Genomic DNA, 26,867 nt, shown 5'->3' with positions numbered 1-26,867 from the left:
AATAAATGTGTTGAACACAATCAAGATATTTGAAGAAATAGGTGAATTGAGTCTTGCAGCAGATTCCAATATCAGTTGGTGAAGTTGCTTTTAGCTACAGCTGGCCATAAAGCAGGTGCCTCAAATTCTGTAGTAAGTGCCAGAGTGGTCATAGGATCTCTCTCTCTCTCTCTCTCTCTCTCTCTCTCTCTCTCTCTCTCTCACACACACACACACACACACACACACACCTACACCTACACCTACACCTACACCTACACCTACACCTCTACAAGGCTCACAATGTGCTGCTATAGAAGCCTCAAGATGGGCTACAACACTGTGACTCTGCTTTCATTTTTGGCATGCATGGTAATTAGTGACTTTTGGCTGGGGAATATTCTTTGGATGGACAAGGCATATTTTACTCTGCATGGGGCTGTGAATGCACAGAACTGTCACATATGGGGTTGTCCTCCCAAATCTTGTGGCGGAACACCCACTGCAATCAGCTTATGTGACAGTGTGGTGTGATTTCACAAGCCCTTTCATTCTTAGTCGGTGTTCATGTCATGCACCTCGTAGGTGTACAGTGACATCTGAACTTTATAAGGAGGTTATGTGATTCCAGCATTTCAAGAACACAACAGTGTCTGCGACATTATTTTGATGTGAGATGGGGCAGCATGATATGTCAGTTGTTGAGTGAATGATTGGTTTCATGAAACCTTCGGTATCATCCACATTATATCTAGGTAGTTGAAAGATACGTGGCCCTCGAGATCCACCGACCTAAATTCATGCAACATGTGGATGTTGGGATATGTGAAAGATTTATTGCGGATCTATCCAGATATGCCTGATCAGAAGGATATCATATGATGACTGTCAATATTATTACACTGGATATGCTGTAGGCAACTGTTAACCATGTCATGTCAGGGATCAGCATGTTGCACAGTCAGCAGACCATTTTGAACATGTAACATCTGATCATATTATAATAAACGTTATTAGAACCACCATTATCATTGGCCTGATCGTTTCTTCTCTTTTCCTGCACCGATACCTCATTTTCACTGCTTATAGCGCCATATTTTCACCTGGTGGCGGAAAGTGAAAAATTATTTTTCAGCATACTTGGTGAGGACATCAGTTAATGAACAGCCTACAATGTTACAGCATCCTGCAAAATGTAGAGCCCACACTGCAGCACCCACAACGCTGTTAGTTTAATTATAATCACTTGAAATGCCTTGTATTGACATCTTGTCATGAAAACAGGGTGCTGCTCAGACAATTTTTTCCTCAGTAGATTCATAATAAAGCTGCTATGATGTCTTGCAAATATACCACACTCGTTCCATGATTGCTACTCAGCAGGGGTTTTTATCAACAGCTTGTGTTCATTGTTGTTATTACAGTGTAATAACTATAGTGCCTGCTGTCATGTCTCTTACAATATGCAGTGTGTGCCACGTCTCTCTAACCATTCAAACCAGCCTGAACGGACTTATTATTCTCCATGAGTTCTGTCTGCAGCTTGTGGTCTAGTAGCTAGCATTGCTGCTTCTAAATCACGGGGCTCCGGGATTGATTCCTTGTTGGGTTGGTGACTGGGTGTTTGCGTTGTCCTCATCATCATCGTCATAATCATCATCTGCATCATCCATGACAGTGGCTACATTTGACTGTGTAAGAAAATAGAATGTGTAAAAATTGGGCTTTGTACAGGTACCGATGACTGTGCAGTTGAGTGCACCACAAACCAAACATAATCATCCATGAGTTCTGAGAGTAAGAGAACCGTACTTCAATGATTTATGTTCTGGTTGACAGTAATATTCATCAAGATTACACAATGGAAATTGGTGATACAAATTCAGAAGAGGGTCTAGGTGGTGGTGGTGGTGGTGGTGGAAATGATTTTGATAACAAAGGATGTAGTCATGTCAACATGATTCGTGCTTTTATGGTAGGGGAAACTCTTTCAAATGGACAAATGCACAACCTAAGCAATGTTTGTGCTAGACAATATAACATTGCTTGGCAGATTCCTGCCCTGTGACTTAGTGGTAATGCGTTGGGTAGACCTCAAGACATTGAACAAGAAATCAGGTGTTTTAATGAGATTCAACAGTGATGAAACAGAATCTTGATAATATGAAAATGTTCAGAAGAACATACCTTCTCGGCATGATGATGTTTTTGAGATAAAAGGTTTCATAGGCTTGCTTGTATTCACAGCTATCTCCAAGTTCGGCATCAAATGCGTTGACAATCTTTCCTTAGTAAGTGAAACTAGATGTAATATTTTCAAGTTAATGTAGGGAACGACCTGCCAGTGTAGCCGAGACCACTATTGCACTGCTTTCTGGATAAAGGTCAGTGTGCTGACCCCAGATCGAATCTGCCCGTCAGATTAACTATGAAAACTGGTGTGCCGGTGATCCTGTATGTTGTTTTTGGCAGTTCTCCGCATCCCGCTAGGTGAATACCGGACTGGTCCCCAAGTTCCACATCAGTTAGACAGCTTGCAAACATTTGCAGACATTCACACTTTCCTGTGGATTACACAGGACACAGACAGTTGGAGTACACTAATTCTGTCCTGGTGGAGGGGAGGGGGAATCTTTGGGAGTGGCGACCACATCGTAATACTAGTCTATATATGCAGTGGCACTTTGCAACCAGTTTCGGCCGAAAGACCGAGTAAAGACGGCAAAGTCGTATTAGTCCCCCGACCTGACTAGTTGTTGGATAGAGGGGTACCAGCTGGATAGACAGAATGTAGTAAAGGGGTTTTGTTCATAATGACAGCTCTTTGGTTTGAGAATCGAGACAATGACATAATAAAGTAGAGCTAACAGCTATACTCCCAAAATTTTTAACATATGTAGTGTAAACCATTAGCAGTGTTACTGTCCAGGCTGTAGTATGTGTGTTTATAAAATATATGTGCACTTCCATCAACACTGCATTAATAGTTTATGAATGTACTTGCCACAAAAATTGTTATGCAGTAAAGATTAAAGATTTGACACAAGTACGCAGTACCTACAAAATGCTTACATGGAGGTCTCAAAATAATTGATAAATAATTTACATCAAAATTAATTTATTGTTGAACTTTCCAACAGATTCTCTTTCTTAATCTGGTTTGTTTATGGTTGACTGGCATAACATAAAATTTTAATTGGAAGTTTTATTTCTTTTACTTTGAGACACAGAAAGGTATTTCTTTGAAATCTTACTTGCATATGTTTTCGATATCTTTCTTTATTGTTAATATTCAGTTACTTCACTTTCCTATGTTGTATCTAATTGAGTTAAAAAGAAATTACAATATTTAGTGATTCAGTTGTCAACACTCCATGATAGAAGTTACGTTAAAAAATCGTGTGGTCCCAATTACGAGTTTAGAAACACTCGATATTTACCAGAACGAGGTCAAACAAAACTATATACCCTACACAATGCAAAAAGTCGAAAGTTACAGTCAGAACAAAAGAAAACACTGGAGCATGCACACCTTCAGTAGTTCGTAATATTCCATTTCCAACTTGCTGCACATACTGCGGACCTGAAAGGCATCACATTTCTGATCTGTGGGAAAGGGTTATCTGCAGGTGGAATTATGGGATGCAGATACTACAGGGGTATCTCGTGCATCAGCTGTTACCACTGCCACTCAATATGTCCCAGCACTGTCTAATGGGTGTTGAGGTGGCCATTTACATGTGTGTCCTTCAGTCAGTGGTGTTCTGCAATGCCAGGTGACCAGATGTTGGGAAGACGTAAAAATTTTCAAAAAGGATCACTGATAATGTACGGGAAAATTTACAACCATTCCCATCCTTTCAGACGGTATTTCCATTTGTGGAAGGCTTCATATAAATCGTAGTGCCAAAAACAGTCTTAGATTAAAACCATCTTCAAGTGTGCCATTCACATTCATTTATCAGTTTGCAATTTTTTTTTCCTTTGATTGCTAAGACATTGATTCTTGTTCATGAACAGTCTTTATCCACCTAATTAACATCCATACTAGATACCTAATCAAAATATTGAAGCTTGCACTAGTTCTTGACTCATTGGGAATCAAACAAGAAAAATCTGTTTACTAAGTAAAGTAAATTTATCATTTCCAAAGGTGAAAGTATCTGCAAAACAAAGAAAAGGCACTTACAGAGCTGAGATAATGGAAAAGGAACAGTTAAAAATTATTTCTCTTAATTGAATCTGAAGTGCCTTGAACTTAAGAATATTGAATAATAACATGTAACTGATACATTTTTTGATACATTTAATAAATTGGTGTAGACCATTAACTTGTAGCACTGTATTTTAAAAAGATTGTAACGCATGAAATTATTTTAATTCTGATCTCAAAATTTCAAATCAAGTTGGCAGTGACTCAGATTAATCGTTATTGAATTTGCTCTGGTTATTTTGGTTTTAAACCACTTTCACTTTATCAGTTCTTACCTTCTGGTGGAACATTATAATTTTAAATCACTAACAGTTACTAATATGTAATTTCATATGCACTTTTGTGACTTCTGGCCCATAGTACTGTATTTATGGACACTCAAATATTGTTTCTTTGTTGTATATATATCATTATGTAATATTCTGCTCCTCATTCTTCAGATTGACTCAGAGTACTGGTGAGAGGTGTGGAGTATCATGTGAAGAAACTTGTCACCATAGACAGGATGAGTTTGTGATAGACATGGAGAAGTCAACACACGAGTTTGGTACCTGTACAGAAGATGTGACTGTTGATGAGGAATGCTCAGTTGCCACCAGATATGACTGTAGTACGAGGGAAAAGGAATTTCATGTATATAGCTGTAATTCCTGCCAACAGAGCTTTCCTTCAAAATACAGACTCATAATGCATGTGTTTATGCACATTGATGGCACACAACCACCTTTGTATGATTGCAAGTGGTGTGGTGAGGTATTTCACAGTAATGTTAGTTTGAAAAAACATTTAAGAATGAGTGAGAAATATCATGTCTTAATTGCTGGCAACCATGAAAAATATGGCTATATTGATCAGCATCAAAGCAGTATCTTCTTGGATAGTTTGCCAGAAGTTTCTGCTACACAACACAATGAGCAGTCTTCATGTAAGGAAACTTGGAAAGCTTCAAAGAAGTCCTCTAATGACATGTGTAACACACACATGACAAATGATACAGAGAAAACAGTTGATTATGGAAATTTATCTACAGCTGTTAATGTCAGTGCCCAGGCTGATCTAATTACTGCAAACAGAACTGACAAATATGGTATTTATGGCAACTTGTTTGGTAGGTCACATCATCTCAAGAGAGAGAAACTAATTCACATGGGAAAGAAACCCCACAAATGTGAGATTCGTGGGGAATCGTTTGCTCAGTCAGGTCATCTCAATACACAAACATTAATTCACACTGGAAACAAACCACACAAATGTGGGATTTGTGACAAATCGTTTGCTCAGGCACATCATCACACGAATCATGTCGTAATTCACACTGGAAAGATATCTCACAAATGTGAGATTTGTGGGAAATCATTTGTTAGTGCAGGCGGTCTCAAGATGCATGGCTTACTTCACACTGGAAATAGACCGCACAAATGTGAGACTTGTGGGAAATCTTTTGTTAGGTCAGGCGATCTCAAGATACATGGATTAATTCACACTGGAAAGAAACCTCACAAATGTGAGATTTGTGGGAAATCTTTTGTTAGGTCAGGTGATCTCAAGATACATGGATTAATTCACACTGGAAAGAAACCTCACAAATGTGATATGTGTGGGAAATCTTTTGCTCAAACAGGCAAACTCAAGAGACATTCTTTAAATCACACTGGAAAGAAACCTCACAAATGTGAGATTTGTGGGAAATGTTTTACTATGTTATGCAATCTCAAGATACACTTACTAAATCACACTGGAAATAAACCTCACAAATGTGAGACTTGTGGGAAATCTTTTAATAGGGCAGGCAGTCTGAAGACACATAGGTTAATTCACACTGGAAAGAAACCGCACAAATGTGAGTTTTGTGGGAAATCTTTTGCTATAGCAGGTATTCTCAAGAGACATTCTTTAATTCACACTGGAATGAAAGCTCACAGATGTGAGATTTGTGGGAAATCTTTTGCTAGAGCATGCAGTCTCAAGAGACATTCCGTAATTCACACTGCAAAGAAACCTCACAAATGTAAGATTTGTGGGAAATCTTTTGGTTTGTCAAGCTATCTCAAGGCACATACATTTATTCACACTGGACAGAAACCTCACAAATGTGAGTTTTGTGGGAGATGTTTTGCTTGCTCAAACACTCTGAAGACACATGAATTAATTCATACTGGAAGGAAACCTAACAAGTGTGAGATTTGTGGGAAATCTTTTTCTAGAGTAGGTGGTCTGAAGAGACATACATTAATTCACACTGGAGAGAAACCTCACATATGTGAGATGTGTGGGAAATCTTTTGCTCAGCCAGGCAGTCTCAAGAGACATTCCGTAATTCACACTGCAAAGAAACCTCACAAATGTCAGTTTTGTGGGAGATGCTTTGCTTTGTCACACAATCTCAACACACACGAATTAATTCACACTGCGATAAAACCTCACAAATGTGAGATTTGTGGGAAATCTTTTACTGTGTTATGCTATCTCAAGAAACATGTATTAATTCACACTGGAAAGAAACGACACAAATGCGATATTTGTGGGAAATCTTTTGCTAGTTCAGGCGATCTGAAGACACATGTATTAGAACACATTGGAAGGGGACGTCACAAATGTGGTATCTGAGCCAAAAGTTTCACTCAAGACACATGCATTACTTCACATAAGAAAGAAAGTACAAGTAAGTGTTAGTTTACGCAAATAGGTTTTCCTGGGTTGTGCCCTCAAGGCCTATAAAATAATGGATGTAACAGGGGGACAATAAATTATAATGCTTGTGAAATAAGGTTAAAATGTGTTAGAAACAAAAGTGTGCAATGATGCATACTATAGAGTGGTAACACATAATGTGACAATATAAAAATCCATATCAGCAGGTTGAGATGTCAAGAAATTCTATTACTAAATACTCCTGAAACATGAATCAAATGTGTTTTTGTCATTAACACTACAGTTTTTCCCAGTTGATACTAAGACAAAAAGATTGTGAATTGTGATAAATCCTTACCTTCTTCAGTAATCATAAGTACCATGCAATATTCAGTAGAAGGCTAAGAAAATGTGACGACTTCCTGCTTGTTATTCGAAATGTAGTCATCATGTAGTACTTGTAGCTCTGCATTTTAGAAAGGTGAGAGCAAGAATGTATTTATAGCATTTCTTTCACTCAGAATAGTAAACTCATAACTGGAGAAACATAATTATGGCAATTATTTTACTCAGCTATGTTTTCTCAAGAGATTTGCTATATGTGTTATTAATAGTGTGTACATTTATGTTCTGTTATTACTAATCCTGTATTAGTAAACTGAACAAGAAATATAGCAACATGCTTACTAGTATGATTGTCCACATTTGGAACAAAATACATTGACAGTTCTACATGATATGGACTTGACATGTTGTTTTCATGTTTCTGGATGTATATTGCACCAGTTGTATTCCACACATTCAAATCAGCTATGTGGTCGAGACATCAGTGTTGGTTACCATGCTACTCAGACCACTGTGGAGTCGTTCTGCACATGACATGGATAGTTATCCTGCTGAAAGCTGCCTTCACTGTGGGAGAGCACATCAGTCATGAAGGAATCCTTGTAGTTGCAATAAAGATCACATAGTCTGCAACTGTCATTTTGCCATCAGTTATTACCAGATGTCCCAAAGCAGCCCATATCATAATGGACCCCCCCCCATCTGATGCCATTCACCTAGTTGACTGCATATCTGGATGTGGCAACTGACCTGGTGTAATAGGAAATGTCACACATCCTGACAGTTGCCAGTTGGCAGTTGACATTAGCATTGACCTTCATTCCAGCCTCAATGATCCCTTGCCCACTGCAGTTGCAATTGAACACTTTGGTGGATTGGAAGATATGCCACATTGCCAGCTTTACAGAACAGGTAAGCTTCTGATCTCCATGATTTGTGATGAAGTATATAAGTATTACATCTTTTCATAAGGTTATGGATTTATCACCTTTCAGCCACTTTCCGCAGATGTTCACCACTTTTGAGGTGCTAGTTGCCAACTGCAATGCCACCATAACCTGCCCTTTGCTAAAGTTACTTATCTCATTGGATTTACATCTTCGCAACCCATCTAATTGATAGAACAATTCCTTCTTAATATCTGATCTGCTATACTTGTAATCTGCGTACTGCATCATGTGTGTACAACATGGTATTCATTCTCCTCTCGGGCAGTGTTCATGACATTTTTGCTCATCAGTGCAACTTCATGTAAACTGGGCAGATGCGAGAATGTGTAGTCTAACAAAATCATTGTGCTTGGTTACCATTTACACCAGTGTACAATAGCTATATTTTTGTGAAATTTTTTTGTTTCACAAAGCTCTGTACTTGATTAAGAGATAATGTAGATAAGTGTTATGCACCAAAGCTCCTAATTATTTGTTCAGCATGTAATACTGTGTAAGTTTTACACAAAATGAAATCGAAAACCAAACATTAAGTGTTACAGTTCGATTTCATTCATTTGTATACACAAGAACAACACCTGGGAGAGCTGAGGGCATGAGTACTAAATATGTCTTGTGTTATATTAAAAGACGTTCACATTCTGGATATTTTTCTTAATTTGTGTAAATAAACTTGACGTTTTAGGAAATCTGTACTTATGCTTCATATTTAATTTCAGAACGATTGTTTTTATTTTTGATTCCCTACCTATTTATTATTGGTGAAAGTTCTTTAGTATGTCCCACCACATGTGTAACAACTGGGGATAGTTACAATTAAGTGATTGGCACTGTTCTGTTTTGCTACACTTTAGCTACGACACTTTGTAGTGATGTGATTTCATTTACTCCATCTTTCTCATGATACCATGGACCCTGCCTTTGGTGGGGAGGCTTGCGTGCCTCACCAATACAGATAGCCGTACCGTTGGTGCAACCACAACAGAGGGGTATCTGTTTAGAGGCCAGACAAACATGTGGTTCCTGAAGAGGGGCAGCAGCCTTTTCAGTAGTTGCAGGGGCCACAGTCTCGATGATTGACTGATCTGGCTTTGTAACACTAACCAAAATGGCCTTGCTGTGCTGGTACTGGGAATGGCTGAAAGCAAGGGGAAACTTCAGCAATAAATTTTCCTGAGGGCATGCAGCTTTACTGTATGGTTAAATGATGATGGCGTCCTCTTGAGTGAAATATTCCGGAGGTAAAATAGTCCTCCAGTTGTATCTCCAGGCAGAGGATGTCGTTATCAGGAGAAAGAAAACAGGCGCTCTACAGGTCAGAGCATGGAATGTCAGATCCCTTAATCGGGCAGGTAGGTTAGAAAATTTAAAAAGGGAAATGAATTGGTTAACGTTAGATATAGTGGGAATTAGTGAAGTTCGATGGCAGGAGGAACAAGACTTCTGGTCAGGCGAATACAGGGTTATAAATACAAAATCAAATAGAGGTAATGCAGGAGTAGGTTTTAATAATAAATAAAAAATATGAGTGCAGGTAAGCTACTACAAACAGCATAGTGAACACATTATTGTGGCCAAGATAGACACAAACACCATGCCTACTAGAGTAGTACAGGTATATATGCCAACTAGCTCTGGAGATGAAGAAATTGGTGAAATGTATGATGAGGTAAAAGAAATTATTCAGGTGGTGAAGGGATGCGAAAATTTAATAGTCATGGGTGACTGGAATTCGAGAGTAGGAAAAGGAAGAGAAGGAAACGTAGTACTTGAATATGGATTGGAGGTAAGAAATGATAGAGGAAGGCACCTGGTAGAATTTTGCACAGAGCATAACTTAATCATAGCTAACACTTGGTTCAAGAATCACGAAAGAAGGTTGTATACATGGAAGAAGGAGATACTCGAAAGTATCAGGTAGACTATATAATGGTAACACAGGGATTTACAAACCAGGTTTTAAATTGTAAGACGTTTCCCAGGGCAGATGTGGACTGTGACCACAATCTATTGGCTATGAACTGTATTTTAAAACTGAAGAGGCTGCAAAAAGGCGGGAACTTGAGGATATGGGACCTAGATAAACTGACTAAACCAGAAGTTGTACAGAGCTTCAGGGAGAGCATAAGGGAACAATTGACAGGAATGGTGGAAAGAAATACAGCAGAAGAAGAATGGGTAGGTTTGAGGGATGAAGTAGTAAAGACAGCCGAGGATCAAGTAGGTAAAAAGCCAAGGGCTAGTAGAAATCCTCAGGTAAAAGAAGAAATATTGAATTTAGTTGCTGAAAGGAGAAAATATAAAAATGCAGTAAATGAAGAAGGCAAAAAGGAATACAAACGTCTCAAAAATGAGATCGACAGGAAGTGCGAAATGGCTAAGCAGGGATGGCTAGAGGACAAATGTAATGATGTAGAGGCTTACCTCACTAGGGGTAAGATAGATACTGTCTATAGGGAAAGTAAAGAGACCTTTGGAGAAAAGAGAACCACTTGTATGAATATTAGGAGCTTAGACGGAAAACCAGTGCTAATCAAAGAAGGGAAGGCAGAATGGTGGAAGGAGTATAATGAGGATCTATACAACGGCGATGTACTTGAGGACAATACTATGGAAGTGGAAGAGGATGTAGATGAAGATGAAATGGGAGATACGATACTGTGGGAAGAGTTCGACAAAGCACTGAAAGACCTGAGTCGAATCAATGCTCTGGGAGTAGTCAACATTCCATTGGAACTACTGACAGCCTTGGGAGAGCCAGTCCTGACAAAACTCTACCATCTGGTGAGCAAGGCGAAATACCCTCGGACTTCCAATCCCAAAGAAAACAGGTGCTGACAGGTGTTAAAATTACTGAACTATCAGTTTAATAAGTGGCAGCTGCAAAATACTATCGTGAATTCTTTATAGACGAATGGAAACACTGGTAGAAGCTGACCTTGGGGAAGATCAGTTTGGATTCCATAGAAATATTGGAACACGTAAGGCAATACTGACCCTATGACTTTTCTTACAGAAGAGATTAAAGAAAGGCAAACCTATGTATCTAGCATTTGTAGACTTAGAGAAAGATTTTGACAATGTTGACTGGAATACTCTCTTTCAAACTCTGATGGTGGCAGTCCTCATATACGGGGAGTGAAATGCTATTTACACTTTGTACAGATGGCAGTTGTAAGAGTTGCCGGGCATGAAAGAGAAGCAGCAGTGGCGAAGGGAGTGAGACAGGGTTGTAGCCTCTCCCCGATGTCATTCAATGTGTATATTGAGCAAGCAGTAAAGGAAACAAAAGAAAAATTCGGAGTCGGTATTAAAATCCATGCAGCAGCAATAAAAAACTTTAAGTTTCGCCGATAACACTACAATCCTGCGAGAAACAGCAAAGGACCTGGAAGAGCATTTGAACGGAATGGACAGTGTCTTGAAAGGAGGATATAAGATGAACATCAACAAAAGCAAAACGGTGACAATGGAAGGTAGTCGAATTAAATCGCGTGATGCTGAGGGAATTAGATTAGGAAATGAGACGCTTAAAGTAGTAAAGCAGTTTTGCCTTGGGGAGCAAAATAACTGATGATGGTCGAAGTAGAGAGGACGTAAAATGTAGACTGGCAATGACACTGAAAGTGTTTCCGAAGAAGAGAAATTTGATAATGTCAAGTATAGATTTAATTGTCAGGAAGTTGCATCTGAAAGTATTTGTATGGAGTGTAGCCATGTATGGAAGTGAAACATGGATGATGATAATTTGGACAAGATGAGAATAGAAGCTTTCGAAATGTGGTGCTACGGAAGGATGCTGAAGATTAGATGGGTAGATCACATAACTAATGAGGAGGTATTGAATAGAATTGGGGAGAAGAGGAGTTTGTGGCACAACTTGACTAGAAGAAGGGATCAGTTGGTAGGACATGTTCTGAGGCATCGAGGGATCACCAATTTAGTACTGGAGGGCATTGTGGAGAGTAAACATCGTAGAGGGAGACCAATAGATGAATACACTAAGCAGATTCAGAAGGATGTAGGTTGAAGTAGGTACTGGGAGATGAAGAGGTTTACACAGGTAGAGTAGCATGGGTAGCTGCATCAAACCAGTCTCAGGACTGAAGACAACAACAGCAACATGTTAGGACATCACACACATTTTATTAAATATTATTTTCGAATACAAGCCATGAAAAACCAGGCAAGAAGCGTTTTATTCAGACTAATCTGAAAATATTTTACCAAGTGTGGCGACTATACATATTATGAATCTTTAAGTAAACAGTAAAATTTGTAGTAACATGTTAAAAAAGGTAGAAGTTACACAATATGGACTGAATATCTATATGAGTTAGCTAAATATGGGTCACGTAGCATTTCTCTGTACAAGAGATGTAAGCAGAAAATAAACATATTCAGTAGTTGTGTGGAAAACCACCCAAAGAACTGTGTCTACATAAACACAGTAGATACCCATAAATTAAAGAGTGTAACTGTAACTAATAAAAGCATAACCTAAGCTAATCATGACAGAATAAACTATTGCCAAAGAATTGTCAAGGACAAGCCAATTGTAGGACGTGGATTCAGGAACACATGGCAATCAAGCATATTGTTTAAAAGAACAACAATGGAGAATGCTTTAAAGCAACTCACTGGTGCTTACATCAGAACTCTGCCTCTAAGGCCACTAACAGACTGAGGGGCATACTGCTGGAGAATGGTATGGAAGGGCACATCTGATCAGACTGAAAGCTGGTTGTCAAGAGTGAGCCAAATTGAACCTGGCTATGCTCTATGACCCTGTGTGACCATTAAAAGGTGTCTGATTGGTTGCTGGATGGGTTTCTAGAAGCTTTTCCTCACTAGCCATGCTTCTTGGAAGTGTCACCCTGTCAGCATGCCCGCCGTCAGAATGGTATGAATGTGAAAAAGGCATATACAGTGGTAACTGGTACAGAACCAGCCCATGCCTAGCCACAGCTCTGCAGTGAAACATTTTTCATAAAGCCCCATCAGTTAGTCCACCACACACACTTCACTTCGCCTCCATAGCAACAGTCTAATTACTTCAAAACTGCAAAAGTAGTAGTTTAATGGTTCAAAATGGACCTTTGGATGGGTGGCTCTTGCTAAGGGATGCAAGATTGTAATAGAGCAAACAAATAATTTCCAAAATGTAGTTAAAAAGTGGACAGGAATAGAAAACTCTAAAGTATTTAAGAAGTTACAGATAATTGCACAATAATTTTGAGTTCAAATTGCCCGATTTTGCTATTGTAGAAATATATGCAGCCAACTGAGATGATGTACTGGTACAGCGGTGTGGTAGTGTAGAGGCAACAGATGGGCCTACCTTGTTGTGAGCCAGCAGGGACAGCATGAGGGCTGTCAATATGCATCAGCTGGGCAGTGGCTAGGCTGCTGCAATGGTGATGCCTGTTGGTGGTGGTTGGCAATGACAACATTGGGGCCACCAAATGTTGTTACCAGTGGTGAGGGCCTGGCCTTGCAGTTCATGAAAGACTGCAACTCTGCATCAAAGGGGTGCATCAGCGAAGCCTGGCTGGGTATTTCAATACAAAAGGAGGTTTAGCTCAATAATATTGATAAGATTCATTACTTTGCCTATAACCTCTGCAGTTTGTAGTATAAATGTTAAAATTATGAGGTTATTGAAGGATACATCACAAGCCTCATCATATACCCATAATAAACTAATCTGATTAAGACAACTGTAACACTATCATTGTTTTATTAAATCTTATTTCATGTACTTAATTGATATTGATTGTTAAATCCTATGTCATTTGTTTGGTCCTTAACTAAGTGGAATGTAATGCTCTACCATGTTACAAAGTCAGCAAAATGACAAAATTATACAATGGAAACAAACTAATACATATTAGCATCCCATCTCCTAATGCTTAGTCATAAAGGAGAGTCATGACTGAATTGCAGCAGGATCGAAAATTCACTGAAGTATAAAATTACCCAACATTACTGCTCGTGCACCATTGGTTTTGGTGATCTGAATAGTTCACAATATCTTTGATTATATATGTTCCATGTAACCATTCTGAGGACAACTACAGTGACTGCAGGAGAGATCACACCAGGGCAACCACTGTATGTTGGTATTCCAGCTTACTCCACTTAGTGAAGTGTGCATTGCAGTGGTCAGTGGAGGCTTGCAATATTCCCAAGTTAGTATTTGTCAGTGGTTTGCAGAAGGCAAGTCTTTGATTTGTTTTGGTAGCGTAGGCAGGCTGTCTGTTAGGTGCCATCACAAAAGGTGTTTCAGGCAAATTAGCAGAAAAAGTTCAAAGCTGTTGTGTGTGTAAGTTAAATGAGCAGATAACCTAATGGTGGGTGTGATACATCATAATAAGAACGTTGAATAAAAGTGTACCCTTAGAGAAATGCGATAAGTCGGAAGTGTAAATGTATGGTCACAGTAGAAAACTGCTGCTATAGTTGACTGTGCTACCAAATACGGTAATCTGTTCCCAGTGGGCATAAATAAAGATTTGTGAAAGAGCAAGGGAATTCCATAGTTCCTCTAAAAGCAATGCAATTTCACAATTCACAACACTAGTGCAGAGTAATAAGGTGGGACGCTTGTAATAATTAGTATGAATGCAGAGTTGAAACTCGAACTACATGACGGTCTGATGGACAACCCTTGCAAACAAACAGGATGTCCATTTGCCAAACATTACGTTCATAAGCAGCTACACAGACGACAAGGAAAGAGAAGATGATAAAACTCAAATTTGCAACTGGTGCAAGTTATGGACAGGGATATCTGCACATTTAACACATCTATAGATCATGACAGTTGTACAATGGCAGCAGTGCAGTAATACAGCAAGGTTGATTCCTACATGGAGTAGATCATTAGCATTTCCACTGATGCATTAAATAAATTTTAGTTGTGGTTTGCTGGAAGGTTTCAGCTGGCACTAAGTTAGGGCTGAGTCTCTGTTGCAGTCTTGGCTGAATGATAGTGAGTAGGGTGTTAACATGCAACTGCTGCATGGGTGTTATACAACAAGATCTGCAAGGCCTTGGTTACTTCCAGAGTAGCAGTCAGTTTGCACAGTTCCCTGTGTATAGTTATTAAGTCACGCTGGATCGCGTTTTTAAGTCCCTAATATTGCAGTATTAGCACAGTGACTATATTATGGGTTTGTCAGTTGGTAGCCAAAAGGTTGTCTTCATTGTGAGTGAGCCATACATGCAGAATTAGGTCAACAGTTGGCTAATGTGTATGATTTACTGTATTTGTACTAATTCTATATCTGAGTTTCTATCCCCACTTTTCTGAAAATCTAATAAGAATGAAACCACATTTTGGAAGTGTCCATTATGTATACTGGCATGAATATGGAGATGTTAGATTTAGGACAAGGATGTCAAAATAGGAGCCAGTAGGCCTACCCAGTAGTGATAACTTCCTTGGTGAGCTATGGGAAAGGGTAGAGGGCTAAGCTGTTAGGAAAATGGCCAAACCAGCTCAATTGCCTGTAACATAATTAAAGTTGAGAGTATTGGTTACAATTATAATTATAATGTATTAAAATATAACAGATGGCGCAATAAGGATGGGAGGCGACCTAGGAAGGGAATCATGATCAAATGTTCAAGATATGAAGTCTCAAGCAAACTGGCATGTTATGCACCACACAGGGTAGCTCATGTAATGAACTGGAAACAGGTGTTCACAATAGTCAATTTTTGAAAAGGACTGTAGTCTTGTGACTGTTGTGGGTCCTAACTGGTCCATACCAGTCCTAATTAAATTAAGCGATAAAAACAGATGGCAGAAGATGACAGTTGTTGTTGTGGGCTTCAGTCCTGAGACTGATTTGATGCAACTCTCCATGCAACTCTAGCCTGTGCAAGCTGCTTCATCTCCCAGTACCTACTGCAACCTACATTCTTCTGAATATGGTTAGTATATTCATCTCTTGGTCTCCCCCTACGATTTTTACCCTCCACACTGCCCTCCAATACTAAATTGGTGATCCCTTGCTGCCTCAGAACATGTCCTACCAACTGATCCCTTCTTCTAGTCAAGTTGTGCTGCAAACTCCTCTTCTCCGCAATTCTATTCAATACCTCCTCATTAGTTATGTGATCTACCCATCTAATCATCAGCATTCTGTTGTAGCACCACATTTCGAAAGCTTCTTTTCTCATCTTGTCCAAATTATCATCATCCATTTTTCACTTCTGTACATGGCTACACTCCATACAAATAATTTCAGTAACGACTTCCTCACACTTAAATCTGTACTTGACGTTAAAAAATTTCTCTTCTTCAGGAACGCTTTCCTTGCATTGCCAGTCTACATTTTATATCCTCTCTACTTCGACCATCATCAGTTATTTTGCTCCCCAAATAGCAAAACTCCTTTACTACTTTAAGTGTCTCATTTCCTAATCTAATTCCCTCAGCATCACGCGATTTAATTCGACTACATTCCATTATTCTAATTTTGCTTTTGTTGATGTTCATCTTATATCCTCCTTTCAAGACACCGTCCATTCCGTTCAACTGCTCTTCCAGGTCCTTAGCTGTCTCTGACAGAATTGTAGTGTCATCGGCGAAACTTAAAGTTTTTATTTCTGCTGCATGGATTTTAATACCGACTCCGAATTTTTCTTTTGTTTCCTTTACTGCTTGCCCAATATACAGATTGAATGACATCAGGGAAAGGCTACAACCCTGCCTCACTCCCTTCTCCACTGCTGCATCCTTTTCATGCCCTTCAACTCTTATAACTGCCATCTAGTTTCTGTACAAAGTGTAAATAGCCTTTCACTCCACATATTTGACGACTGCCACTTTCAGAATTTGAAAGAGTATTCTCACATCAGTTAGTTGAGTTCCAAGATTTATTTAATGCAGAAGGTCCACTGCCAGCAACAGATATCACACAGCATAGGATCCCAACAGGAAATACCCCCCCCCCTCCCCCCACCAGTTTATAGGAAGCCTTATAGAGTTCCGCATCACCTACAGCCAGTACTGGATGAATTTGTAGAACAGCATCTAAAAGATGGAATTATAGAATATTCTGATTCGCCTTATAATTCAGATGTTGTAATTATTCCAAAAAAGTCTCCCAATGGTACGAAACGATATAGATTTTGTTGCGACTACAGACACCTTAACAAACAAACTATATCAGATGTTTATTCTCTTCCAAACATTACAGATATCATTGACAGTTTGGATAACAGTTAATACTTTTCAACAATTGATTTATGTAGTGGATATCATCAATTGGAAGTTGCACCTAAAGATAGGCATAAAACAGCATTTTCGACCCCTGGAGGCTACTGGCAATTTAAAAGAAAGCCTTTCGGTTTGAAAGACGCACCAGCAACTTTTCGAAGACTACTCGATGGAGTATTGCAAGGACTCAAAACTCAGCAATGTTTTGTATATCTAGACGATATTATAGTATTCTCCAGAGACATTAATGAACATGCTGTGCGTCTGCGTAACGTTTTTCAGAGACTTAGAAAACCTAAATTAACATTAAATATGGAAATGTATAGTTCTGCATTGACAGAGGTTACATACCTACGGCATGTCATTAGTGAAAAACGAATTTCGGCAGTTACGAACTTCTCAACACCACAATGCGTTAAGGAAGTACAATGTTTTCTTGGTCTCGGATCGTATTACCTAAAATATGTTCAAAAGTAGCTGAAATTGCTCAACCCTTAACCCAATTATTGAAAAAGGGTGCAGAATTTCATTGGTCTGAAGATTGTGGTCAGCATTTCAAACCCTTGAAGATAAGCTAACACACAGTCCAGTATTAGCCTATCCAGATTATAATAAAGAATATATTTTATCCTGAGACGCAAGTGGTCATTCACTAGGAGCTGTTTTGAGTCAGAATATTAATGGCGTGGAAAACCCATAGCCTACGCTTTGAGGCAACTAACAACTGCAGAAAGAAATTATTCCACACCAGTGAAAGTGTTGTTAAGTATTATTTATGGCATCAAATGCTACTTGTATGGTAGGACATTCAAGGTTATTACAGACCATGCAGCTTTAAAATGGTTGCTTGGATTAAAGGATCCATCTAGTCATCACCTGATGGGCCCTTTGTCTTTCCGAAATGGATTTCGAAGTTATCCATAAACCAGGCAAAAAATATATGAATGCAGATTGCCTATGTCAGAAAATAGCACTTTTGGAAGCAAGAGGCTGAGATACTGGGGACTGGAGAAAGGTACGAGATGAGGATACAGAATGCAAAAAATACGCAACTCAAAAACAATTTTGGTTTGAAGATGGTGTATTATGCTGTAAAACAAAACTTGGGTGCGAATTGTTGTTCCCCATCACCTTAGACTAGAAATAATGGCAGAGGCCCATGATAATATCCTTGCAGGACACGGTGGACAGCGGACAACTGAAAGATGCATAACAGAGCGATTTTGGTGGCAAACCAGAAAGCAGGATGTTGCACAGTACATTCGTAACTGCATTGCATGCGCACAATGAGCTGAACTTCCTCGTTTAAAAATACCCTTACACAGGATCCCCGAGGCTTCATGCCCATTTCAAATCTGTGGACTGGATCTTTACAGACCATTCCATAAAACACTTGCTGATAGTAAGTACGTTCTTACGATTATAGATCACTTTTCACGCTATCTAGCTATGGTGAGTCTCCCAGATCAGCAAGCAAATACAGTCGCCCAAACTTTAGTTAACAACTGGATACTTAAATTTGGCGTACCTGAAGCTGTTATCACAGATCAGGGATCTAATTTTATGTCTGAAAAAATGGAACAGCTATGCCACTTACTAAAAATACGTAAATTATGCACAACTCCGTTACACCCTCAGTGCAACGGACGCACAGAAAGAGTTCATTGGATAATTGGCAAGATGCTAAGTTATTATATTAACGAACAACATTCTAATTGGGATATGTATTTACCAATAATAGTGTCGGTATACAACGCCAAAACGCATGAAGCAACTGGAATGTCACCTTATGAAGTGATCTATCGGAGAAAAATGCCGTCCCCTTTCAATGTAATCAGGCAGAAAAACGCAAAAGTCGGAGAAACAGTAAAAGGTTTCTGATGAAGGATGTATGGAAAAAGGTTCAAAATTCTAATACAAAGGCTTTGGAACGACAGGAAAGATTAGGTAATGCCCAAGCTAAATATCTAAATTACAAAATCGGTCAGTGGGTGATGCTGTCATCCCCACACATTGCGAAAGGAAAAACGAGAAAATTCGTAACAAACTACAGAGGTCCTTATCAAATTATTGAGATCACTTCACCAGTCAACATTAAACTGCAAATGCCCACCCAAACTACTATTGTCCATGGAAGTCGTTTAAAACCTTTTAAGGGCGCTCCAGATGTAATTCCTTCAACAATAGTGTCTGCTTTCTTGAAGGGGGGAGAAAGTTCTCAAAGAGGAAAAAGAGTGGCCATGCCAACACAACATACAGACATGGCACCATACAATCTTCAAGCAAGGGTGCGAATGTCCTAATTGAATCATAGTAGACTGTGGATAGTATACAAATGTTAATTCATCCTTCGCTCTAATTTATTGGCCAGAAAACGCCATGCAAACATTTTCTACACAAAACTTATCCTCCTTAAATGACTCCCTTGACAATTTCCTTCTGAAGTCATTAGATATGTTCATAGACTCACAGCTAGACTAAATTGATGCCAATGTTATGATGCAACATGCCTTAAAGTTAAAAAGTGAACACAAAACTAGAATTATAATGCTAGGAATGGGTATATCTGGAATCTTTGAGTTGGTGTTTCTGCTTTGTACAGTTTTGTTTTATTTAAAACGAGAAAAATAAGCCAAATAATAATATACCACTTCATCAAATCCCTGTTTATTGGATACCACACTCTTAACTGGTGTACTTCAGTGGTTACTTGTGAGCATTAGTGTATTAATTTTGTTTATTGTACTTTGGTCTTTATTAAACAGTCTCATATTAAAATAAACAATGCTGTAGAAAAGATATTCTTGCATTACTGTAGGGTAGATTAAACAGGTGTTGCTATGTAATTTTCGAAGTGAAAAATCTATTTTTGTTTATTCATTGTCATCAAGAACTGTTACACTTATTATAACAATTTATGTGTGAAGTATGTGATTCATGAGCGTACAGTGCTTTAGTAAAGTGATAAAGTATTTTCAACATACTTAATGTGAAACGTGTGTAATCGTCTAAGTCAAGAGTTTCCATTGCTTGTGGTAGTGTTTTTGCCATGTGAAGAGTGGAGGAATGTCGAGTGGTAAATTCGAGGCCGAATTTCTCGGAAGGGTGGAGGAATGTTGAGTGGTACTTCAGATAGATAAATAAATTAGTGAAATCAATTTGAAGTGAAGTAGAAATTAGAAAATAAATGAGGAACTTAGTTTAGTTTAGAAGAATTACACACTGACAAACAGTGGGCAGAGCAGCAGTGGCAATGTCTGGCGGTTGCAAGTCATAACGTTCAAGAGAAGCCATCGCCCTCTCACGTGTTTCTCAATTGTCACATGTGGTCACAGGCCCTCACCTACATTCCAAGAGCCAATGACTGACGTATGAAGATTCTTCGAGAAGCTTTTCAACGTGACAGAAGAGGCAATGACCGTGAAGTCGTTCACCTCCAGTGAACTGAAGTGAATAAACATGCGAGACGCAGTGGGCCCAAAAAGGATAGTAGTTTTCAGTTCATTTTCGGTGCTGAAGACTGTCATGCAGGAAGAGACTACATCGTAAACAGAAGCACCAAGTCCGCCGCTGTGATGGAATAGCAAGCAGCAGCCTCTGCGCCAGAAGACAGAAGTTAAAAGGTATTTGAAGACTGATTTTTACGTACACAGGTGACTCGTGAGGATGGGAAGGAGACGGCCTCACATTAGTAGTCACCTGTGAGCTGGGATGAAGATCTGACAGCTGAAGACTGGCAAGCTGGAGTCCCTTGTTCGAGTCCAGGACACTGGCCTTCCCCCGCCGCGCCACTCTGCTGGCCGATGCACAACACTGACACACGTGGCCGCTTAGGGAAGAGAAACACTGGGACGCCATATCCAAGATACAAACATTAAACATAGATGTTAAAAATGTTCAATTAATTTTTTATCATGTCTATTAAATGTTCGCAAAATATGATGACAATGTTATTAAAAAAGCTAGGAGAAATAGAAGAGTAAAAGAACAATTATAAGAGGAGTTAAACAAATGGAATAAACAACCAAGAACAGAGTACGAAAAATATGAAAAAGATCAACCAGTTATCGATGCAATTCAAAACGTTAACCAAGGTAGCGAAGGAGTAGGTGATAGTGTTATGAAAGCTATTGATGAAAACAAAGAAGTAGAAAATCAAATAGTTCATTTTTCTCATTGTCAAATAGAAGGATTTTAAAAAATACCATCAATTAAAGACTATGGAAGTCTACAGCGTGATTATACTGTAAGTGAATCAGAAATACAAGATTTATTAATGAAGTATGGAGAAGAGAGAGGAAGAAAGAAGGATACCGATATTAGAAAAATAAATGTAAGTGAAAAAATGTTAGAATACATTAATGACAGTGAAGATAAATTTTTTGCATTGAGACCTGTTGTTTCAGATAAATTCGGTGGTAAATTACCAGTAAAATTTGATGAAGATAAATAAACTATGGTGATAGGACATATGAAGGTACAGATGGATTAATGAATCTTTTAACTAAAAAACAGATAGCTATGGAAGACATGTATATATTTTTTACAGGTTCTCATTTATCAAATTACGAAGATATATTATACAATTCAGAAGCATTGTATTCTAATAATAATCCAAATAAAAAAATCGAATGGAGGAAATAAATACAAACATTTGATAAAAGAAATTGTTGATAATTTTTTCCTGCACTGAGAAAAAGAATTAGATGATTGATTGCAAAGTGCAAGAGAAAAAGTTGGTGAAGACTTAGTAAAAAAATATCCAGAAAAACCAGTCGAATATTCCTGGATAAATGATGTCTGGTAATTAATTGACAGATCTACTGTGATACATGGGGAAGAATTAGCCAGAAATAAAATTATTACACTGAATGAGTCAGAATAATTCTGAAGTTGACAAATAAATTTAGTGATTTCATCGTTAACAATCCAAAAGGAATTCCACATTTGATAAGAATTTTGAATTATCTTCCTCACACATTCTGGAAAATTGGAATACATGGGAAAGGATTAGTGAATTGAGTTTTAAATAATATACCAATGACTGAGCTCCATCTTTCAGGCTATAAATTTTGCCGGTCTTTCACTAAGCTTGAAAAAAGATCAGCACGTGAAGATTAAGGAACAAATCCATTAGACGAAACTTGCAAACAACATGACAGTAGCTACCGCCATCATAAAGATTTAGAAAAAAGACATGAAACTGATAAAGAACTTCAATTAGGTGCGAAGGAAAGAACGCTTGAAGTAAAGCAACTTTAGGAGAAGAAATTGCAGCCACTGCAGTTAGAAGCATTATGTATGGAAGGAGAAAATTAGGAATTGGCTTATGCATGGATGACAATGGCGTGGGAGTGTAAAAAGTTCCATAGCAGTAAAATACTGCCATCTAAAAAATATGAATCCTTATAATTTTTTTAATCTCTATAAATGAATAATTAGTATTTTTACCATGTATTTTTATCTCATTTATGAGCTTGCAGTACAATACGCACTTCATAATAAAGAAATTGTAATCTATAATGACACACTCTTAAGGAATTTGTCAGTGTGGCAACATTTCAGCTGAACCTCGACTGTTCGTCCCCTCCACAAAAATTCAATTTTATGAATTGCAGGTGGTAAGGATTTACCAGATGAAAAATTTGGTCTTTTATTAAGTATGTAATTACAAGGTCGATGAGCATCAATCCTGAAAAATTAACAGAGTGTTATAGAATTTTAGTGACCAGTGTCATGGCAACTGAAAGTGCTATAGAGTTTTAATTTATCTACTATATTTTTATTCTATATAAATGGATATTCTTCTGAAGAAGCTAAATATTGCAAGCAATTCTAATTTATCTAAGAGAATTAGTGAGCTAGAAGTTAATGAATTGTATTACATTACTGACTGTGAACGTTTAAAAACTAGATATGGGGAGAAAATGTGTATGAAGGTTGATACTAAATTTAAAATTATTTTGCAAGACAGGTTTAAGAAAATAATAAGTAACAGGGACTTTCAATTTTCTGAAGGTGTCAATATTAAACTAAAACATAAATGAATGAAGAGAACTAAAAATAATGATAACGAAATTCATGATCTGGAGTTCATTGGTTGAATAAATTTTTATTGATTTATTTTTTTATATATTATTTTCTGGGTGGGCTGGGTTCGCTTAGTAAATAATCCCCTAGTGCACCTAACATACCCAGTTACTACTACTGTTTTGTTTTTAAGCCGCATAACACACTACCCAACAAATGCTGAAAGGTTGCCAGTGCATTTTTGAGTCCAAAAGGCGTGCAACGAAATTAAAAATGCCCAGTTGGCGTTGAGAACGTAGTTTTCGGTTGCTCCTCTGATGGTACTTTCAACTTGGGGTAACCACTATTCAAATACAGTGGTGTGAAGTAGCGACACTGACATAAGTTGTCCAATGTCTCAGTTACGTTGGGCATAGGATACGCATCTGCTGACACCGTTTTCTGGTTGAGGAAACGTTAGTCACAACAGAAACAATATGCTTTGCCACCATTCGGTGATGTTTTGATTACAATTACAATGGGAACAGCCAGGAACCACTACTAGGTTCTATGATGTTATATCTGAATTGCTGTTCTATTAACTCATAAATAATTGACTGTAAATGCCTTGGAACTCGATATGGTCGTTGGTAGATGGGTGCGTTGCTTCCAGTAGAAGTATGGTGCCAAACAAGCGGTGTTGCAGGTGATGGACCCAACGGATTAAATAATTCCACGTATTCATTCAACAGTGTTTTCATTAATGCTATGTCGTGTGCTTCCAGATTTGCTACCTTACTCATAGTGCTGATCAGTCGATAGACCCTCTCGGCATTGTGTAATTTACTGTAAAATCACGGTCTAATTCATGCTCATGTAACATTTATAAATTCGCAACCAGGGTATCATGCAATAAGTTTACTTCTTCAGGGCTAAAATTATCAATACTGACAGGCAGTACCTTCATGCTATGTACCTCCTGAATGCAGGACATGGTATGGAGAATAAAACAATTAATTGAATCTAGTATTTTGTTATCTGCCAAAGGTTCAACGATACACATTGAGTTCACTGGCAGTTCAGTGCCAACATTAATCCACATGACCTTTCCTATACCTTCTGGTATGCAACCCCCAATTTGACCATAAGGGACGTACACAGTTTAATTGGTTTCACTTGGCCATGAGGTAGACCTTGTGACAGCAGAGGTCTTCCGGCTGCAGAGCCTAGGTGAAGCAAATTTCCGTCCAGTTCTGCCATATGCCATTCCAGGTCAATTCTCGCGTGGTGTGCAACTAGGAAATCAAGTCCGAGAATCACCTTGTACCTATCACTAACCACGAGACGAACTTCTACATCCACTTGGAAGTTAACCTCCTCCACTCAGAACTTCAACATTCGAACATCGAGTGACTTTACATGTTCTCCATCTACACCACTTAAAGTCCAGCTTCGTGCACTTAAGCCTTTTGCCTCAAATACTCCATTGCTTGCTACTGATACCTGATAACTAGTATCCAACAACATTTTACATAATTTATCCACCCGCACAGCCAATAAGAAAAAAGTTTGCCACTGTTTTCTTACATGATCTGACTCTTACAGAAAGTGTGGCACATTGGACACCCCACCCCCTGTGTCATTTAACTGCTGCCTGAAAGATCTATCATGCAAGTGAAACTTCTGTTGTTGCTGATTCCTGTTACAGCATTGCCAATCCGAGTGACCAAATTTCTTACAATATCTGCAACATCGCTGTCTGCAATCTGTTTGTACATGTTCCTTTCACCAGAGCAAAAATAATTTACATCCACAGCCAAGACTAACGGACATTCATGTGACATAGCCTATGACCCAATTTCTTCTAATGATAATTCAACAGTTGCAGGTTCGAATCCTGCCTCGAGCATGGATATGTGTGATGTCGTTCGGTTGGTTAGGTTTAAGTAGTCCTAAGTTAAGGGGACTGATGACCTCAGATGTTAAGTCCCATTGTGCTTAGAGCCATTTGTGCCATTTGATAATTCAATATCCATTGCTTCACACAGATACTTAAGAAACTCCAAACCAACCTTTCTTGACATTTCCTGTAGTAGCCCCATCAAAAATACGTTAGGAGACCCCTGCTCTGCTCACTGCAAAATTATCGCATTAACTCTATGATCAGTCATGAGCTCATTGGTTGTTGTTGTTGTTGTTGTTGTTGTTGTTGTTGTCGTCGTCTTCAGTCCTGAGACTGGTTTGATGCAGCTCTCCATACTACTCTATCCTGCAATGCTAAATTGCTGCCCTCCAATGCTAAATTTGCGATCCCTTGATGCCTCAGAACATGTCCTACCAACCGGTCCCTTCTTCTTGTCAAGTTGTGCCACAAACTCCTCTTCTCCTAAATTCTATTCAATACCTCTTCATTAGTTATGTGATCTACCCATCTAATCTTCAGCATTCTTCTGTAGCAACACATTTCGAAAGCTTCTATTCCCTTCTTGTCCAAACTAATTATCGTCCATGTTTCACTTCCATTCATGGCTACACTCCAAACAAATACTTTCAGAAACGACTTTCTGACACTTAAATCTATACTCGATGTTAACAAATTTCTCTTCTCCAGAAACGCTTTCCTTGCCATTGCCAGTCTACATTTTATATCCTCTCTACTTCGACCATCATCAGTTATTTCGCTCCCCAAATAGCAAAACTGCTTTACTACTTTAAGTGTCTCATTTCCTAATCTAATTCCCTCAGCATCACGCGATTTAATTCGACTACATTCCATTATACTCGTTTTGCTTTTGTTGATGTTCATCTTATATCCTCCTTTCAAGACACTGTCCATTCTGTTCAACTGCTCTTCCAAGTCCTTTGCTGTCTCTGACAGAATTATAATGTCATCGGCGAACCTACATCTACATCTACATCTACATGACAACTCCGCAATTCACATTTAAGCGCTTGGCAGAAGGTTCATCGAACCACAATCATACGATCTCTCTACCATTCCACTCCCGAACAGCGCGCGGGAAAAACGAACATCTCAACCTTTCCGTTCGAGCTCTGATTTCTCTTATTTTATTTTGATGATCATTCCTACCTCTGTAGGTTGGGCTCAACAAAATATTTTCGCATTCGGAAGAGAAAGTTGGTGACTGAAATTTCGTAAATAGATCTCGCCGCGACGAAAAACGGCTTTGCCTTAATGACTTCCATCCCAACTCGCGTATCATATCTGCCATACTCTCTCCCCTATTACGTGATAATACAAAACGAGCTGCCCTTTTTTGCACTCTTTCTATGTCCTCCGTCAATCCCACCTGGTAAGGATCCCACACCGTGCAGCAATATTCTAACAGAGGACGAACGAGTGTAGTGTAAGGTGTCTCTTTAGTGGACTTGTTGCACTTCTAAGTGTCCTGCCAATGAAACGCAACCTTTGACTCGCCTTTCCCACAATATTATCTATGTGGTCTTTCCAACTGAAGTTGTTCGTAATATTAACACCCAGGTACTT

At 38.6% G+C, this 26,867-nt stretch overlaps 1 protein-coding gene across 4 annotated transcripts in view; it reads left to right on the top strand.

The window, feature by feature from the left end:
• LOC126108591 (zinc finger protein 493-like) overlaps nucleotides 1-26,867 on the top strand; it is a 184,743-nt gene that overhangs the window by 125,045 nt on the left and 32,831 nt on the right. For 2 of the 4 annotated variants that reach the window (XM_049913885.1, XM_049913886.1), the window contains one exon: nucleotides 4,633-8,790. The exons of 1 other annotated variant lie outside the window; for it this stretch is intronic. In XM_049913885.1, coding sequence (XP_049769842.1) covers nucleotides 4,633-6,799 — 2,167 coding nt within the window. In that variant the 3' untranslated portion in view covers nucleotides 6,800-8,790. Of the gene's footprint in view, nucleotides 1-4,632; nucleotides 8,791-26,867 lie in introns of those variants that run through there. One more of the 4 variants, XM_049913889.1, reaches the window with a different exon arrangement.

This window comes from Schistocerca cancellata, chromosome 11 (genome assembly GCF_023864275.1).
Source record: "Schistocerca cancellata isolate TAMUIC-IGC-003103 chromosome 11, iqSchCanc2.1, whole genome shotgun sequence".
Classification (NCBI taxonomy): Eukaryota; Metazoa; Arthropoda; class Insecta; order Orthoptera; family Acrididae; genus Schistocerca; species Schistocerca cancellata.
This window is presented reverse-complemented; position numbering and strand designations above follow the sequence as displayed.